General features: G+C 45.1%; 3 protein-coding genes across 5 annotated transcripts; 2 read left to right on the forward strand and 1 right to left on the reverse strand.

Annotated features, from left to right (window-relative positions):
• The first annotated feature begins 50 nt into the window (after positions 1-50).
• On the forward strand, positions 51-2,784 carry dynlt2b (dynein light chain Tctex-type 2B). 2 transcript variants are annotated; one of them, XM_055508295.1, is made up of 5 exons: positions 51-208; positions 631-764; positions 873-978; positions 1,302-1,365; positions 1,466-2,784. In XM_055508295.1, exons 1-5 carry the CDS (start codon positions 162-164, stop codon positions 1,511-1,513), a joined length of 399 nt encoding a protein of 132 aa, XP_055364270.1. In that variant the 5' UTR covers positions 51-161; the 3' UTR covers positions 1,514-2,784. The 2 variants fall into 2 exon arrangements, with proteins under 2 accessions (XP_055364270.1, XP_029004234.1); XM_029148401.2 differs by having other exon boundaries at positions 909-978.
• A 2,833-nt stretch (positions 2,785-5,617) lies between these two features.
• nmur1a (neuromedin U receptor 1a) lies at positions 5,618-9,965 on the reverse strand. 2 transcript variants are annotated; one of them, XM_029148397.3, is made up of 4 exons: positions 9,572-9,965; positions 7,376-8,305; positions 6,800-6,905; positions 5,618-6,712 (listed from the first exon to the last, which is right to left on the reverse strand). In XM_029148397.3, the coding sequence occupies exons 2-4, from the start codon at positions 8,277-8,279 to the stop codon at positions 6,523-6,525; spliced, it is 1,200 nt and encodes a 399-aa protein (XP_029004230.1). In that variant the 5' UTR covers positions 8,280-8,305; positions 9,572-9,965; the 3' UTR covers positions 5,618-6,522. The 2 variants fall into 2 exon arrangements, with proteins under 2 accessions (XP_029004230.1, XP_029004229.1); XM_029148396.3 differs by having other exon boundaries at positions 5,618-6,905; positions 9,572-9,688.
• Positions 9,966-15,396: 5,431 nt separating this feature from the next.
• hykk.2 (hydroxylysine kinase, tandem duplicate 2) lies at positions 15,397-18,219 on the forward strand. The gene is made up of 5 exons (XM_029149041.3): positions 15,397-15,508; positions 15,888-16,196; positions 16,464-16,606; positions 16,710-16,890; positions 16,969-18,219. Exons 2-5 carry the CDS (start codon positions 15,893-15,895, stop codon positions 17,409-17,411), a joined length of 1,071 nt encoding a protein of 356 aa, XP_029004874.1. The 5' UTR covers positions 15,397-15,508; positions 15,888-15,892; the 3' UTR covers positions 17,412-18,219.
• The last annotated feature ends 251 nt before the right edge of the window (positions 18,220-18,470 follow it).

Raw genomic sequence — 18,470 nt, forward strand, 5'->3', positions numbered from 1 at the left:
ATTCCAGGACATCAGCGCAAAAAGAAATATTTTAGTAGGAAACCGGAAGTTACGAAAGTAAGCGGAGAAGGCGTTGCTATGGTAACAGATACACCTCTGATTAGCTTTCTAGCAACTCTCCTGTCCCCATGTTCTCTATCGCGCTTTATTATTGACCGGCGATGGAGGGCTCGGACTCATATCTCATTAGACCTAATCATCAGCACAAGTGAGTTGGAGAAAGTGGTCAAATGTCATTTTTTTAGTTAGTCACGCTACCGCATAACTAGCGAGTTGCTAACGGAGGCTATTCAGCTAGCGTTAGCTGCTATTTACTGTACGTCCAGTGTAACATTAAGAAAAGCATAGGCAGTGAGATGTGTTAGCTTGTTTGTCGTTTTGATTGTTTTCTGTGTATTTAACTTGTTTACGGTTTTTTAAACGACGTCAAACGCGATAAGCCCAAAAATTAGCTAGTAAGATGCAGGAGGTTCAGGACAAAGTGTCTAAAGTTGCTGGTCAGTCACTAATACCAGGTTCCCCTCATTTACTATTACACGTATGTGGTAGTCCCAAATCATGAGATCACAAACAATAGGCATAAGCTACACTGTATTTAATGTATTCATCCCTTCCCTTTTCACCCCACAGGTTCAAAGCAGCTGTTGTTAAGGAGTGTATTCGTGACGTAGTGAGGGAGCGGCTGGGTGGAGTGCAGTACGACCCAGAAGCGGCCCCGGACCTGTCCCGCTCACTGGCAGACAGCATTAAGGACCGGGTGAAGAGTGAGTGACGCTAGAGCTGGACTGTCTCCACAGATACAACAGCAGTCAAATATGTCATCAAAGTTATACTGCTGATTGACTGAAATGAATGTCCCAACTGTATTCTAGCAAACAGCAGCTGCTCTTCTCCTTCTTTCCCTGTAGATGTGGGCTTTGACCGCTATAAGCTTGTTGTGCAGGTGGTAATTGGAGAGCAACGTGGGCAAGGAGTCAAGTGAGTGGTCATTTGGTTCTGCTGCTGCATAAGTTGTTATTACACCAGATTAACATGTATTTGCTGTTTGATAAGTCAGAAATGGGACATTTTAGTATTTGTCTAGTACACTATTACTATTACTATTTTAGCTATTTGTAGTGATGTATTTACACAAATTCTGCTATTACCACGCTTTTTCCAAAGCTATTCTTTTGGGTGAAAAATGATTTTTGCATAGTGTTTTAAAAGCAATAGTTCTGACATAATTCTGTGTCTGGTCTTTAATACTGCATAAAGAATAGATGCATGACATTCTCTTTTTTTCTGTTGTTTCTTTCCAGGATGTCTTCCAGGTGTTTGTGGGACGCTGACACAGACAACTATGCAGAAGATGTTTACATAAATGTAGGTGCCTTTATTGTTTTCACACAGCCATGAGGGGGGTGGGGGGGGGGGGGGGCAGCGTGTTCAGTCTACGGTAATTCCTGTGTTTTTCCCTCCATAGGACAGCTTGTTTTGCGTGGTTGCAGTTTTCGGAAGTTATTACTACTGAGGATGAACAGATGCGCGTGAGAGGATTCCGTGCAATGATATAAGGTGAAAAACACAGAGGGATGCTGCAGAGAGATCAGCTCAGAAGAAATGGATACACAAAGCGTGCTGCTAATATCCTGATCATAGGATTTTGCTATTGTGGCAAGATTACAACATGTGACATGTGTTACAGCGCCTTGAGACAGAAACATAAGGTTTGATGACAAGGTAAATGTGGGACGCCTTTATACTAATAAGATGAGGCGTTTACTGCAGAAGGCAGCATAGTTCCACATCCATGACAGCAAATGCACACAGCACAATCTTTCACTTAATTTGATTCTATAAGGTTAAACAACTTATATATATATATATTAATATCGAGGGGGAGCTGCAGCACCCAGACAGAGGTACTTCACAAACACTGTGCTGACCGAGGGAAGAGATGTCCACAAGAAACGCAATATGATTTTTTTTTTTAGGTCAAGCAGCCATATAGAATAATTATTATTCTGTCTTGGGGATGTCTAAACACGGCAACATGATTTTCAGCTATTTTATCGTGAACTGTGTTGTTTGCAGCTGTTACCACTTCCTGGATCTGATACCAGAGTCCATTAGGGAAATGCTTGCTAATTTTTCTTTATAGTTTCTTGTTGAAACAGGGACATCATCAGTCTTCATTTTGACAGGAGGTCATTTTCAGATATTTTTGTGCTTTTGGTAATAACTCTTGTTGCTCATAAATCTCAGCAAACCAGCCTTCAATGGGAAAACTAGATGCTTTCCAGTCTATATATAAAGACTAATGAGGCAGAAGTGAACAGTTAACGTGATCAGGCTTAGCTGGATCAATTAGTGAAATGACTCATGCTCTGAGTCTGTGTTCTTCCATTTATAGTTGCAAAGCTAAGTTGTGAATGAGCGCAGTAATATGTAAATAAGAGTGACAGAAGAGACAAACTGATATTGGATTATACCCAGTTCACTGAGTTTAAAGTGCAAAGTATTTCATGTATTTCATATTGTGTCTTCTTCGGCTCACTGAATCATCTACTGATGAATCTCATCCACTCTAACCTCCAGCAGATTACACATAGCTTTTGAGATTTATTCTGTATTTAGTGATGTTCATGTGACATTTGATTAATGTCTGAGAACCCTACAGCGCAGCTTCATGTTGATCCTTGTCTTGTTTTTGTACTCATAGAACTCAAAGATCTTGAGAATTAAACAGTCTATATTTACTTTATTTTATGCAGAATGACTATTAAACTTGTTACATTAAAATGTGCCTGTGGCTCTTTACTGATATTCCCTCCATCACAGTTACGCATCATTTTTTCCTTTTTTAACTTAGTATGTGTACAGGTCAACTTTCTTCACACCAACACCTTCCACCTTTATTGCAGCGTTGTTCAGAGTTTGCTCCGATGTGTGCTCTAAGCCGGTCTATTGATTTTCTCAGTAAACTCTTTGGCTTCCTGTCTTAAAGTCAAGCGATGTTCTTAAGCACCTGCTTTTCTGAATAGTTTCATAAGCAGAGGACAGCTCTGCTTACAACTAATGCTATTCCTTTCACACGCTTCACTTCAGCATGACTGAATTAATTTAATAGATGAGCTGCTTAAAATGAGGAGTCAAGGAGATTTCATACTGTAAACTCAATCATGGCTTTGCTTTTATCACTTTGATGCCAGACTCATGACTGTCACATTGTTCCCGTGGCCCTGATGGTCCCATCAACAGTGATTCCTTTGATGTTGGAAGGTTTTCTACCATAGGATTGATGTCATTCATTTGTAAGTACTATATGTTGATGTTAATGAAATGTTAATGGGTAAAAAAATCAGTCTTCAGTTTTCTCTGCTTCAGTTTCATTCTATTGGACTTTGAGTTATATGCGCTCATTGCATGGTCTACATGGTTGTGCTTTGTCTGCTTCCTTGTTTTGGATTCTTTTTTCAAATTAATAATTGCAAAATTATTATTATTAATTAATTAATTTAAGACATAATTTTTCATCTTCATATTTATAACTCAAACAGGATACTTTTCATGTGCAGTCTGAGATCAACGCTCTTCCTGTTTAACAGCGACATTTAATAGAAGACTTTAGTGAGACTTTTGTTCATGGTCTCCCTGATGCATCCACATCTAAGCTATGAGTCTAAATTCCCAATATAGTGATGGACAGTTGTGCCTGTGCATTCATAGAGCCTTATTTTCCAATCCTTGTCTCCCTCTCTGGAGAGCTCTGGCTACGAGAGGGATGCTAGCCATTATTGGAGCATTTCAATGGTTCTGAATATTCCTTCTCCCTTTTTGTAGCGGTTCCCAATGTGAAAGAAAAAAAACATCTGGCACTAACTCATTCAGTTTTTTAAAAGTAAATATTTTCCGTTGAAATCCAAAAATTAAAATGTGCTGTAGTCAGGATGTACTGTACTGTAACTGTAAAAAGATGTCTTTTAGATTACAGGCATGTGTGAGATGAGTCTCATGTATTTTAATCAAACTAAGAGCCCTGACATATATCAATATACTGCCATGTAATCTGCACAGGGTGAATGCAAGAAAGAATGTACAAGATTCTTTTGATCCTCAAATGCATGTAGTAGCGTCTTCATGTCAGCTTCACACTCTGTTGTGATTTCAGGTTTTTTTTCTTAGCGTGAGCTGAAGCTTTCAGTCAGTCAAATGGCGCAATTTAAAGCCTTGACGTGCTTTTAAAGCAATCGCACGACACTGCAGTGAAGTGCTCTCTTTCATTCCAGAGTGGATGAAAAACATAGGCGTGTAGTATGGGGGGGTTAGTATGAATTATGTAGGTAGAAAATAAATATGTTTTGATTGATCAGCATTATTGTTAGAGAAAATCAAACCCAAACCTCCACCACCGCCAAACAGCTACAAATCAAGGCAAACGCAACCTTTTGCTCGGGTACGTTTAGATGAAAATCCAGACATACGATGTGCTTGAAGCTCCTGCAGATGTCTCCTGCCTTCTATATATAGTCACACTTACTCCTGGCAATCTGCTGTACACTCCAGCGGACTTCCAGCATCGGACGTGACGGGAAGCGTGATGGCCATGGTTTTGTCCAATTACTGCCATAGGTGCAAAACAACCCAGGGCATCGCTGCAGGCATTTATCTTATGTACACTGAGCGTCATGTCGATTAACACCACAAGGGGAGAAGAAGTCACCGTCCATGCCTTCCTCCGGTCAGCAGCTCGGCCTCAGCGCCTTGGTGGCTTTGACTTCATCCACTGCTTGAGTCCACAGAACAAAGTCGGATAAGAGCTGTCCTGGCCTTTTATAGCCTGTATTTCAGAAAAAAAGGATTTTCTTTCTTGTTTGTCAGTGAGATAAAATATGATAGCAGTGCAGGTGTCTTTTTAGTGAAGTGGTGATCTTTTATCTTTTCTTCCGGTAGCAAATATGAAAAATGAAACATCTATCAAAGTAAAAGTGCGATGTGAGTATTACTGAACAAATGTGACAAAACTATATTCAAGATCTATATCACATAGTAACTGTTAATTCAGTCATGTGATTCTGAAATTAAACTTCTGATAACTGCTGACATTGTTTTGTTGTTTTAACTTATTCATTGCGACAGTCTGGTGTTATTCAGTGCAACATACAGTATCTGAGCAGAACACGCGTCTGTGTCACACTCAAATCAATGTTTTGTGGGGCTTGTGACCTTTCCACTGTGGTGCACCATCAGGCTGCTATTGTCATGAAAATGCTCAGTAAGTTTTCAATACAATTTGCTTTCCTGCGTGACTCCATTATCTTTCCTCCCGACCCCCACCAAAGGGAGACATAATAACAGCTCTGACAATAATGGAATCATCACTGTGTTGTACATTCTGTCCTAAACCGTCATCATCACCTATTGTTGGCTGCAATGGACAGTGTAGGATTGCAAAAGATACTTCTGACCTTTAGTCCTGTGAATAATTTACATGCATTCAGATCTACAGACTTACTTATCATACATCAGGTTATTTCAGCCTGTACTGAATTGACCTGATGAAAACCAGTGCAGATCATTGTCAGATGTCTTTTCTTGTATCAGTCACATGAATAACTCTCACATAATAATAATGTGGCAAAAAAATGTCTTTGAATTTATTTCCATGCAAGTTTACTAACAGCTGATAAAAGCAAGCCAATAAATTTGTAACAGTGATAATTCAACCTAAAAGGTTTCAAAGCTCTGCAAATTAAAAAAACGCACAAGTACTGAACAGCAATATGGACGATACAGAAGTAAAACCCATTAAACCTTAAAAAGCAACAGAAAAAAACACAAACCGAAGCGCGAACGATTCACAAGACGCGCACGCTTGCTTCACTTTACTTACGCTCACAGGTGACTCACAGCGAAGACACACATTTCTGTTACACCTTTTCCACCACACTGTAAATAGGTTTGTACACCCAACCATTGTCTGAATGTGGTGATTTACTGTAACACAGAGGGTCCAGACAGATTGAACCCACCTCCAGTTACGTGTTTATGCCGTTGCTGCAGAGCTGCTGGCAGCTGTACTCACTGAACAGCTGCATCAGGTGTGACTGCTGCCGGACTCATGTTCACCTGTCGATGGTTCCAACGCCTCCTACGAAGCTACTTCAGCCTTTTAGACCAGAGGAGAAGCTTCACGGCCTGCAGTTTACCACAACAAGACCCGGACCTGGATGGCAGAACTGTGACACACATTAAGGACTAATAATGGGTGACTTTTACATGCACAACGACCACAAAGCACCACATCTTGTTGAATAGATGGAAGCTACGATCCAGTGCAGCATCACTGGCATGACTGAATGGGACAAGCGTTTCAATAATGTTATGGCCTGTGAGCCGCTTGCATGTGTTAATTTAGTTCTGCATCCCTTTCCATTACCTAAAAGCTTTTCAAACTTGCACTTGCACGTTTATAGGTATGATTGAGGAGGATAGTCTTTTTAAACCCCACGATGTCCCAACAACGACACGGCCTCTGTTTTAATATGAGAAATGTTCGTCTTTCAACTTCGCGTCGCCATCTCCTGCCTCGGCTTCCACGACGGCGGCTCCGTTGCCGAGCGGTGCGTCGCTCAGGGTGCTGCGGAGGGTCACCCGCGTGACGCTGAGCGAGTATGTTCTGGGGGCGATGTGATGCGGCCGGTGGCACATGGCCTCCTTAAACATTTCCCTGAATCGCGTGGACATGAGGTTGTAGAGGACTGGGTTGACCGCTGAGCTGAGGTAGAAAAACACCCCAGAGATGATGTGCACGTACTTAAAGATTTGCAGGTGGCTGTCGGTCCAGTCATTGATGAAGCTCCACATGAGGCGGTCGGTGTGAAATGGGGCCCAGCAGATGCCGAAAACCACCACCAGCACAACTTGATAAAGCGTGGAGAGAGAGAGAGAGAGAGAGAGAGAGAGAGAGAGAGAGAGAGAGAGAGAGAGAGAGAGAGACAGGCACAGAGTTAGAGTGGATTCTAATGGCAGTACATTGATTAATGCAGTCAACAGCTCCCTGCTCTCAGTTCAATTGTTCCTGTAGAGTCTGTGCAGATGTTTAAATGCTCAGCTGGGAGCTTTCTAAAAATAAAACATTTTATGTATGAGATGTATTTGTACCATGAAATATTCAACAGGTGTCCTGTGTGGTGGTTGCTGTTGCTGATTTAATTCACGTAGATAAGGATTCCATTTATTATGCTGTAACCAGGGAATATCTATGTATTTGTGCTTATTTGACTATTATTTTCTTATACTCTGCCTGTGAACAAATGACTAGACGTGACTAAACGTGTGGCCAGAACGCTTTACTAGTTAAATGTGACATTTATTGCAATCTACTACTCACACAGCATCTTGGTGACCTGCCGGCGCCGAGCCTTCTGCTGCTGCGTGCGGAGGCCGCAGGAGCTGTCGGACTTGGCCTCCAGCGCGCCGCGCATCTTCTCGCGCTTCAGCCGCAGCCCGATGAGCATGTAGAGCACGCTGATGGTGAGCATGGGCAGCACGAAGAACAGCAGCGTGGTGCCCTGGATGGTCAGGTTGTACACCCAGCGCGGCTTCACCAGCGTGCAGATGGCGGAGTCGGGCAGCTGCGCGCGCCCGCGGCCGCCGGGGCCCGCGGGCGCGCGCAGCGTGGCGATGCCGTGCAGGCTGGTGTTGGGCGCGGCGCACAGCACGGACACGCCCCACACGCTGAGGATCACCCTCTTGGCGTGGGTGCGCGTCACCACGTACTTGGCCCGCAGCGGGTGCACCACGGCGATGTAGCGCTCCACGCTGAGCGCGGTGACGTTGAGGATGGACGCCAGGCACACGGTCTCGAACAGGAAGGTTTTGAAGTAGCAGCCGCCCGTCCCGAGGAGGAAGGGGTAGTTCCGCCACAGCTCGTACAGCTCCAGCGGCATCCCGAGCAGCAGCACCAGCAGGTCCGACACCGCCAGGCTGAACAGGTAGTAGTTGGTGGGGGTCCACATCACCTTGTTGCGCGCGATGACCGTGCACGTGAGCGCGTTCCCCACCACGCCCACCACGAAGATGAGCAGGTAGACGTGGCAGACGGGGAGGAACACGGGCGAGCGGCGAGGGCCCAGGTATTTCTCCAGGTAAACCTCGACTGTCAAACACGCGTCGTCCAGGTCCACGTGGCTGCCGTTCGTTCCAGGGGTCTGATTCACACACGCGCCCCCCGGAGGACAAGGCAGCCCGGCTTCTCCAGAGAGGAGGTCTGAGGAGCAGTTGTGGGAGGACATGATGCTGTGGGAGTCAGAGTCGGAGACTGGGAAGAAGCAGAGGTGTCAGCGTTAACCTCGCTGGTCCACGGCGACCACGCGCGTGCGCGTGAAAGGAGCGTTTTCTCGTCACGTTTTCTCTGAACTCGTGATGAGATTAGTGGCGACCGCGGTTTCTGCTGATGACTTCTGGATTCGCGTCTGACAGTAAACAACGATGAAATGAAGTGGAACTGCCATCTGTTTCTCCGCCCACGTGCTGCAGCTCAAAAGCCTCGCGAGCTTTACCTCGATGCCTCCGTAAACTACGCGCTTTCAATTAGTTTAGCATTTTCCAAACTAATTAGCAAATTAGCATGAGGGAGATTGTTTCCGGCTGCTGCTCTGACCAGGCGACTCTCCAGTAAAAGAAAGAAAGTTTAAAGTCTATATATTTGGATGGGTGGTGAGATTCAAACAAAGAAGAAAGCGGTAAAGATGCTGCAAAGCAACAGGCAGCTCTGCATTAAACACCCACAGGTGGTTCTGACAGTCTTTTATCCATTTCTTTACAGTAAAGCTACACATATGGTGCCTTTATTCAGAAAAAAAACATACATTTTCCGTAAAACTGACTTTCATGCACGTGACTAAAAGCAGCAAACGCCCAGTCAGGATCTGAGAAAAACGCTGCCCAGAAGCTCCTTCAGCCTCTCACTGCTCTTGTCCACAGTGCAGACGTCTCCTAGCTTTGCTTTTACCCCTCAGTGAATCCCTGAATAATCCAAATCAGGTTCACCTGACAATTCACCAAACCCACTGTGTTAAATCCTGGGAGTTGAAATAAAAGAGCACATCTGTTCACCAAGCGCATCACTGACCATCTGATTCCTTTCACTGTTGACTGTTACCTCGTATGAGGAGAGTAATTCAGATGCAAAACTGCTCACCATCCTCATCTAAATTATTATTACTATAGTAATTAAATCTGAGCTTTAATTAAAACAGGTTAACATGTTCACTTATGAAACATATTATTACTGCTTTAGGCGTTACAGAAAATTTTATCATGGCATATTTTTGTGAGAATGTATTTAATAACTACAAACAACCTTCTATTTCAAAAAATGATTTAACTAAACAATTGTTCATTCATAGCAGATGATAATTTATTATTGTATTACAGTAGGTTCTATTAATGGTCTCTTCCCATAGTCAGATTGAATTTACTGTTTAAAGTATCACACGAAAAAGTAAATACAAATAAAAACAGAAGAATTTCTAAAGCCAACAGGTTAATTTATCCCTGGAATATTGAGTCTAAATCTTCTTACCGTCAAAGTCTGTCCTCGCTGTCGCTCCCTGACGTGTTCAGTGTGTGCAGCGTGAACAATGATCTCCTCACTCGTCCACTCTCCTCCCGATTTGCCGCGCTCCCTCCTCAAGCCTCACATGATCACTGATGTGCATATATTACACACACACACACACACACACACACACACACACACACACACACACACACACACACACACACACACACACACACACACACACACACTCTCTCTCTCTCTCTCTCTGTAGTTCTGTCTCGCTCTCTGTTTCTTATAGCATTGTTAATGTAAATAGGGTGAAGATGATGTGTTGTCACGGTGACCAATCCTGCAGAGATATTAAACTTTCAATCTTCTTGTTTTTCACAGTTCTCTCGCTCCTTGTGTTTGGGCAATTGTTTGTTCAAGTCTTATGTGAAAGGCTGTGATTTGTGGCTGAGGAATAAAGAAACAATAATTTCCCTTTGGTGAAACAGGCACAAGGAAAAGTCATGGCAGCTGGCAGCTCTACCACTAACCATATACAGTACATCATCCTAGAGACAATGATAGACGGGGATGAATAAAAGGTCATCCAGGAAGAGTTTGAGGTAATGACAGCTCGTCTGTGACTGGGATATGGCTGGGATGCATTCTGCAATCATGACTTCTTTTAGCTTCTTTTAGTCCACAAGCAGCATCTAAAGCAGAGCATCCTGGAGCCTTGATGATGCCCACAAAGCAGAAAAAGTGTTCAGTCGTGCCAGAGGTAAGGGTTGCATTAGTCATTATGAGTTAGAATGAAGCCCTGAACGTCTTAGATGCTTAAAACACAATCCCTATTTGTGTTTCTGCCCTGTGATCAAAAGCAGAATCGAGCTTGTTTCAGTTGGGACTTTGACTCAATTATGTTGTGCAAATTAGAACAGCAATTCCCATCATTACGTCAATGCTTTTGATAATAATAAGAAGAGAGATGAGCCTCAGTTCTCCTACTTTGATTTTTATCTATGTGACGTTACTATAAGGTCTGTGTGGAGCTTGCATGTTCTGCCTCGTCTGTGCGGCTTCACACCAGGTACCACAGTTCAAAGACATGTCAGCAGGTTAATTGGAGGCTCTAAATATCCTGTTCTGTAGGTGTGAGTGTGAATGTCTGTGGTTGTCGACGTGGCCATGTGCAAGACATGGTGACCCGTGGCCTCACAACTGCAGTCACTAAACCAAAGAATATGTATTTATGTTTTTAAATGGTATCTACTGTCTTCTGTGTCCGTGTGAGTGAGATCTGTTCATTGTTTGATTTCATTTAAATCCCTCGTGTTCATAATTTTGATTCCATTTCCTTAAAAACCCATGTGCTTTGCTCGTATTGTGAAATGTGGAGGCCAGCATCAAACAAGGAAATGAAATTGCTCTGCTCCTTCATCCTGAGTGTCAGCATCATGTCTGTGGGTGTTTTAGAGTCACACCCACCAGGATCAGAATCTCACAACAGTCATTATCATCATGGAAAATGCTTGTTTTGGTCTGGGTCGGAGGAGCATTCAATATTTCCTCGTTGTGCAGTCGATAGGCTCGTAGGCACCAGGCGTGTTGATATGCCAAGCACATGTCTGTCAAAATCGGAGTCCTTCTACAGCTTTGAGCAGATTGGTTTATTATTATGGACCTGATGTCTGGCTCTGAGTCGACTGCACAGAGATACATCCATCCACCATAGATTTACTCTTCAGCCTCTGTTTACAGTAGATGATGACTTCTTCTGTGGGCTTTTTCTTGTAGCATGAATGAGGCTGATGAGTGGTAAAGTAGAGTGGATCGGTATTTTAAAATTAAGACAGTGCATTTACTACAACACTAATTAGTATCATGTTTTGTTTGAGCTCTCAGATGCTGCTTCTTTTTTCTATTGTCTCTTTTCATTGTTTTGCTGCTTTGTCCCACATTTAGTGTCACTATTAATCTTGTATCGCTGTCTTCAGTGTATTTTAATTCCGTTTGTCTGTGTGAGCTCTGGATCTGGTCTGGATTCACCAGCGCTCCGGGTTTTACTGATCCGTGCATGAGACAGAAGGTTCCTTCAGGTCGTGGCCACTAATCACCTCCCAGCAGAGGCTGATTGCCTATTCACTGGTTAATTTAACAGAAGCAAGTCACTTTCCTACCTGCCGGTTTTTAATGAACTCATATTCCTCACTTCAGGTGCAGCAGAGGCTCCTGATTATTTAACAGCACACAGGCGTCACGTGGCATTACTTTTGTCCACGGGTGCCGATTGTTTGGTGAGCAGATGTCGACCCTGACGGGACCTTTGCATGTTAATAGATGTTCATCGCATCACAGCAACCTCACAAACCACCAGATCTGTGCGAGAAGATTAGATGGTGTGATTTATAAAGACATCTGATTTATATACTGTCTTTATATTTCCAGCTAATCACTGACCAGCAGCTGCAGAGGTCTCTCTCTCTCTTTCTCTGCTGGCAAATGTAAAGCTCCTCCAGCCCATTCAACGTCTGCCAAGGCTCCAGCAAACAGTAAACCTTCCTGACCGTGAAGTCATTCAACTTCCAGGCTCGATTCCGTCATCACGCAGCACTAAGAGGGCGACACGCTGAGCCTGGTTGTTTTGGGCACCGTGGGTTCGGTGCCGGCTCTTTAATGTCACTGACAACTTGATTGCTCGTCATTCGAGTCCATTACTTCAAACAGTGATTTTACGTGTTGCCTGGCTGACATTGAGACCACACGGGCCTCAGTGGAGCAGTCGTGTGGTCTCCGGCGTGCAGGTAGTGAGGTCACGTGAGAAGATGTACAGGTAGAAAAGTAATAGTTAACAGCACTGCTGCTCAATTCAAATCTAAATATCAAGATGATCTTCGGTCATGTGGTGTTGGTTATGTACTGCGGGTGGAGCGGTGGTGCAGTCGCTGGCTACCTAGAAATCTGTTGTCTTTCATGCTGAGCTGCAGTAGTGTCAGCCTGATGTGGTCGTCCCTCGAGGGGAGTGCGACCAGAAATAAAACATCAACTGACAGCTCCCTCCCACGCCATCAGGAAGCAGCACCATCAGTATGGCATCGCAAAGTAGACAACGGTTACGATGACAACTGAGTTGGAGATGAGAGATGAGATGAAGTCCTGGCCCTGATGACGCACACGTCGTGGCTCACAAACACAACACACCTTCAAACTTGGGCTTTGGCATCGGGTCAAGACTTCCTCATGTTCGTGGGTCTAGAACGGAAAAGGACAGTTCATACTGCAGGGGGTGGATTTAACTGTAGGACACACGTGTGGGTAATGTGAATGTTCACATCACATAGTTTAAACTCACAGCCCTGCGGTTCACTGTGCTCCACGACCAAAGGACAATAAAAGTCCTTTATTAACATTTATAGCCGCCGGTGTCCATGTCAGACACATGCTGCTCATGCTGAACATTACATCAAGTCATGAGCTGGTGGGACCTGATAAGGACCCGTGTGGAAACGCCCGGCCATGTCATAAATACAAGCAGCACGACAGATGGAGCCAACAAACACCATGCATTTTTAATTTGAACCTCTTTATGTGTTTTTCCCTGTGAATCTGTGTTTTGCCTTCGAACAGTTGTGTGATAATAAAGCTGTAGATTTACTTAAGTTAATGTGAACTACTTTCCCAGACAATTACATGTAAATAGTTTTAACATTTGCTCTTGATAAAGCAGTGATATAGAAGTGAGGAGTGGGAACAGTCTTAATAATTACATTTTAAACAGAGGGTGGATGTAAAGATAACGTAAAAAGCTAGGAGTGCTTCATTGTGTTGTCTGTGCTGTGGTTTCACATTAAGTGCAATCTGTTGCCAAATCCTGTCACGTACAGCTTTCCAACAAGGAGCTTTACTGTCTGTGAAGGGCCTTTTGTCACTCTTCACAGTCGACATAGCAAACGTGGCCTTCAGCTTACAGGACCAGAACAACTCCTGAGATGAGGGCCCTTCATAGAAAAACAAAGTCATCTCACGTATGATTTTGAAAAAAACGTCTAAATTCCACTTTCTTCTTACACAGAGTGACGTTATTTTGCCGTGTGCACCAGCGGCGGCGCCGTCCCACTAACCGGAGTGATTCTGGGCTACTCGGACTGTTCAGAAGTCGCTGCTGGAGTTTGGGTTGTGGAGGTTCTGTGGTCCCAGAATTCCCAGCACCGCAGGACATTTACATAGAGTCATACAGTCACATCAGCTTCTTATGCACCAGAGCTGGTGAAGACTCTCTCTGTCTGTGTGCATTTGGATCCTTGTTTGTCCGGTCCAGATGCGCTGAGCAGAGCAGGCTGACTAGACTCCCTCTGTGAGGCTTTGCCTGTCGGCCTCGGCAGCCGTGTCAGCGCAGCCTGAGAAGCTCTGGGCGCATTACAGTGCCTGTTAGCAGGAGCGTAACAGTTTTCAACACAATATAACTAAATATTAGCTTTAAGAACAAGATGCTGTACATGTTTAGTTTGGATTTGGATTTGCTGTTGCAGTAAAACAGCATTCTTCTCTGCTTAGGTTCTGTTTCGTATCCTCTCACCTGCGTTTATTGGCTGCTCATCATTAGATCTCCTGTTCTTGCAGACTTTCCTGCACCTGCTTCATCATTTAAACCTTCCTTCAGTAATTTGACAGACAGTCTTTTGTGACCTTTTGCCTTTTCATGTTTTTCCCTCCCTGCTTTAAACCTGATTTAAATGTCTCCTCTGACCCTCGCTGACCGATTAAAGTAAAATGCCAAAGGTCATGTTTTGAGTCAAAACCAATGTAATCTCTGACAGGGCCCATAATAATCTATACTGCATATTAGATGAAGCAAATTGAAAAGCACCACCTTGCATTCTACTGCTGAAATGAAGTACAGTAGTTCATAACACCACGTTGTGCCAGTTTGCCATTTAGGCTTTAAATAAAGACCTCCATTAATAGCCGTGCATATGCTGCTGCATCTAAAGTGAACTGAAATGGGGACATAAATGTCAGAGCAGTGCACAGAAATTAAAGGTGCGCTCGCACGGGTGGAGAGGAAGGAGGGGTGATGAAACTGAGATATCACCTATAATAGGTTGCTGTAGTGCCAACAGCAGCTGAGGTTCGGCCTGACCAGCTGACATTTCTCATTTCCTTCTCCGTGCTGCTGGGGGAATGGTTGCTAAATCTCTGGCCCCGCATGCACAGGCAGTCAGCAGGAGGCAAACCAAATATCACTGGGATCAGATCAGCTGCATGTGATGAGACGCTTCCCATCCCTCCTACTGTATAAGAAGCACATACGTAAACGTGCCTCAGTCTGTCTTTGCACTTTGCTCGGTGTGACTGCGCCCCCTGCTGGAGCTCATTCGCACTGCCTCGGTGCTGTTCCTCCAAGTGGCCGGCAGGTACCAGTATAAAGTCCGGCTGAAGGGTCCGGCAGGCTCTGTTCACGCTGTGCTGCATTTGTGACTGTCGCTGTAATGATGTGTAAAATGTGCACCATGGAAAAAAGGTAAGGTAGGAGCACAGATCTGTCAAAACGACTGCAAAACTGACTCTTATTGACTGACTCTATTACAGTACTATAACATAAGTATAAATTATAAATAAACCAATTACATTTCTAGCTTCAGTTCAACCGAGGCGTCATGCTGTAAAACCAATTTGGTGATACAGCTAACTGTACTCTATACAGCTGCTTTACTGCAAACATGCACCAATAATTTACTGTACATTTTTGTTGAACTCGTAGTGCATCGTTAGTAATGGGAAACATACATGTAGTTGCATTTATATTATTTAGTTTAATATATTCTTTGTTGGAGGCAGTGGTTTTATTTTGAAAGGCCGAGCAGGATGTTCATTTCTCCTGCTGGGCGATCAACCACGCAGATGACCGCGCTGGACGCAACGTGTAGTATGTTATATAACTATTCATCCGGCGGCTCTGCACAGACAAAGGTAGGCGAGTTCGTGTTCTGGGCTCGGAATCAGTCGCTGCCTCTTTGTCGGGTCTGTTGCGGCTTTTATTTTTCCCTTCACGGCTTCATCGCACCGTTATTTCGCGGACGAATCACACGTTGCCAGTGTTAATTAGCGACGTGTTTACCGAGCAGCGGAACCTCGTCCTGTGGTCACTGCGTTTAACAGGGGACTGGTTCCGAGGGAGGCTTTAGAGACACGAGCTAAACAATAAACTCCTTCATTCATTTATTTAGTGTGTAGACGTGTTTCACACACTTGAAAAGTTGTGTTTCGCCTTCAGTTCGTTCTCCAGTTATTTAAAGGACGTTCCTCTGCAACAGTTTATGGCCGAGCAGTCATTTCTGCTTTCGTTCAGGACTCATGGCAGAGAAACACTCCCAGCCCGGCTTCAGCCAGCGTCACGCGGCCGAGGCGGTGCGGCGGCTCTACGGACTGAGCCCGTCGCACGTGCGCCCGCTGCCCAGCTACGACGACCAGAACTTCTACGTGGCGACCGCGGACGGCGGCGAGTACGTCCTGAAGATCATGAACTCGCAGGACAGCAAGGAGCCCGCCCTGGTGGACGTGCAGACCCACGCCATGGCCTTCCTGCACCAGAACGGACTTCCGGCCCAGACCGCCGTGCGCACGACCTCAGGGCTGCTCATGAGTCTGGAGGAAGCAGGTATGAAACAGCTGGAGGACGGATTGTAGAAACATCAGCTACACATTAACCGCCGCGCAGGTAAACACCTCCCTGACCTTTGGGATTCATTTCTTGTCTTGTGATTTGTTCCTTTGCACCTGCCTGTTCCTATAAAGGGATAAAAAGTAAATCATTAGCGTGATTGTTTGACAGAACGTACTGCATGTGTGCAGGGTTCTACGTCAGAACATAAATCATGACGCCGGAGGCCACAACACACCTCAGCTCCCGCTCCCTGTTTTGCAGACTGCGGCTTCGGTTCTCAGAAGTACCTGGTGCGTCTGCTGACATATTTGCCCGGGACCACTATTTCCAAGGTTCCTCTAACTCCGAGGCTGCTGTACGAAACGGGCAGGACCGCAGCCAGAATGGACCAGGTTCTCCAAAGGGTACGCGTCGCCTCCGCCGCTTCAGCGCCGGCCCGGTTTCTGCCGCTTTGGACCGCTCAGAGCCACGTTCCCGTTATGGTTTGGGTTTGTTCTGTTCCACCAGATGGAGCACCCTCACCTCGGCGTGTTGCAGAGGGAGAATTTCCGGTGGAGTCTGTCCAGCGTCCCCCTCCTGGAGGCCTACGTTAACGTCTTGGACGGAGATCCGCTGCAGGACGTCGTCAGGTCTGTCATTCATCAGTTCAAGACCTGCGTGATCCCAAAACGCTCCGGTTTCCGCAAGTGTGAGTGTCTTTCGTTGGTTTTGTCAACGCTCATTTTGCTGCCGCCATCACTAACCCTTCATGCGTTTACCTTCCAAGGCATCAACCACGGCGACTTCAACGACCTCAATATTCTTGTGGAGCCGTGCGGTGGCGGCGACTACAGGATTTCTGGCATCCTTGACTTCGGGGACATGAACAGTGGCTACTACATCCATGAGCTCGCCATCGCCATCATGTACATGATGACGGAGCATCCCACACCCGTGGAGGTGGGGGGGCCCGTCCTGGCCGGCTGGGAGAGCGTCCTCCCCCTCAACCGGGCCGAGAGGGACTGCCTCTATGTGCTGGTGCTGTCCCGGTTCTGCCAGTCGATCGTTCTGGCCCGCCACACCGTGGCGCTGCACCCGGAGAACGCGGAGTACCTGCTGATAACGTCCAGGAAGGGGGTGCGCACCCTCCGCTCGCTGTGGGAGCTCGGGAAGGAGCGCGTGGAGCAGCTGTGGTTCGAGGCTGCTGCTCGGTTCAGCGACGGACGCTAGGAGAGCGGGCGATTCACAGGATGAAGAGACGTTGAAGTGTGTCTGAATCAGAGATGGGCAGAACCACTGGTACTGTATGATAGTACAGTAGCTGGGTGTGAAACTGACACAGGCCACTGTCTCCCTCTAAACTCTCACTATAATGGACTCTGATGCTTCTGATGCACAGTCTGAGGTAGTTTGTGTGTAAACTATTTTGTTTATCTCTGTTTTGGTAAAGGAGGTATTTGATATTGTGCAGTGAATCATAGTTGAATCAACGTCATGTTATGGTCGAAAGACCATTGGATTATGTGTTGACTTTGAAAGGTAAATCAACGTTGATGGGGCAACATTGATTTAACGTTGATCAAACGTTGTTTGTTGTTACATCAGCATCACAAAAACGACTGACATTATTTCAAGTTTCATAGTTTAACTTCAGTTGACGTCGGTTGAAGGTCAGTTGAAGGTCGGTTGAAGGTCAGTTGAAGGTCAGATGGTCAGTTGAAGGTCGGTTGAAGGTCGGTTGTGTGCCTGCTGGGGTGGTTCTTGTGGTTCGACTGAAGGTTCAGCTCCTCATAACACAATCGACTGTTTACATCACATCTCAAGCTACAACACTTGACAAATAAATGCACTTATTGGTTATTTTTTATTTAAAGCAAAGCCAATGCTGTAATGGTTATATGTGGGCTGAATTGCAGTAACTAGGACTTGACTTTGACTCAACTGAAATCTAAATTTTATAAACTCAGACTGTGTTTTAAGCTTTAGGTCCAGCTGTTTGAATTTCTATTTCCTCAATAAAGAAAGTTACTCTATTAAATGCTGAGCTTTGTTTGAATGTATGGTCACTGATCTGATGTTTAGTCGTTGGAGGAAATTCGAAAAGTTAACTTTCACGTCACCGGTTAAATTGTTGGTTAATGTTTATCTTTAGTCACAAAACCTGCTGACGCTGGGCTTTGTTTTCTCTGCGAACCTCTCTTCTCTCGGACTGAGAAAAAAGCTGCTGTCTTCACTTCATCCAAGTGATCTAGTGCACACACACACAAACAGACACACATTTAGTGTGTA

The sequence above is a fragment of the Betta splendens genome, chromosome 4 (assembly GCF_900634795.4).
Source record: "Betta splendens chromosome 4, fBetSpl5.4, whole genome shotgun sequence".
In the NCBI taxonomy this organism is placed as follows: domain Eukaryota; kingdom Metazoa; phylum Chordata; class Actinopteri; order Anabantiformes; family Osphronemidae; genus Betta; species Betta splendens.

What these genes read in the sequence shown, in the direction of transcription:
- nmur1a (XM_029148396.3), bottom strand. Translation starts at nt 8,279, where the DNA reads ATGTCCTCCCACAACTGCTCCTCAGACCTCCTCTCTGGAGAAGCCGGG. An exon ending in GCAGGTCACCAAGATGCTGT is followed by an intron (nt 6,906 to 7,375) that starts GTGAGTAGTAGA and finishes CGCTTTATCAAG; the next exon opens with TTGTGCTGGTGGTGGTTTTC.
- dynlt2b (XM_055508295.1), top strand. Translation starts at nt 162, where the DNA reads ATGGAGGGCTCGGACTCATATCTCATTAGACCTAATCATCAGCACAA. An exon ending in CAACGTGGGCAAGGAGTCAA is followed by an intron (nt 979 to 1,301) that starts GTGAGTGGTCAT and finishes GTTTCTTTCCAG; the next exon opens with GATGTCTTCCAGGTGTTTGT. An exon ending in CAGAAGATGTTTACATAAAT is followed by an intron (nt 1,366 to 1,465) that starts GTAGGTGCCTTT and finishes TTCCCTCCATAG; the next exon opens with GACAGCTTGTTTTGCGTGGT.
- hykk.2 (XM_029149041.3), top strand. Translation starts at nt 15,893, where the DNA reads ATGGCAGAGAAACACTCCCAGCCCGGCTTCAGCCAGCGTCACGCGGCC. An exon ending in CATGAGTCTGGAGGAAGCAG is followed by an intron (nt 16,197 to 16,463) that starts GTATGAAACAGC and finishes CCTGTTTTGCAG; the next exon opens with ACTGCGGCTTCGGTTCTCAG. An exon ending in ACGCTCCGGTTTCCGCAAGT is followed by an intron (nt 16,891 to 16,968) that starts GTGAGTGTCTTT and finishes TTACCTTCCAAG; the next exon opens with GCATCAACCACGGCGACTTC.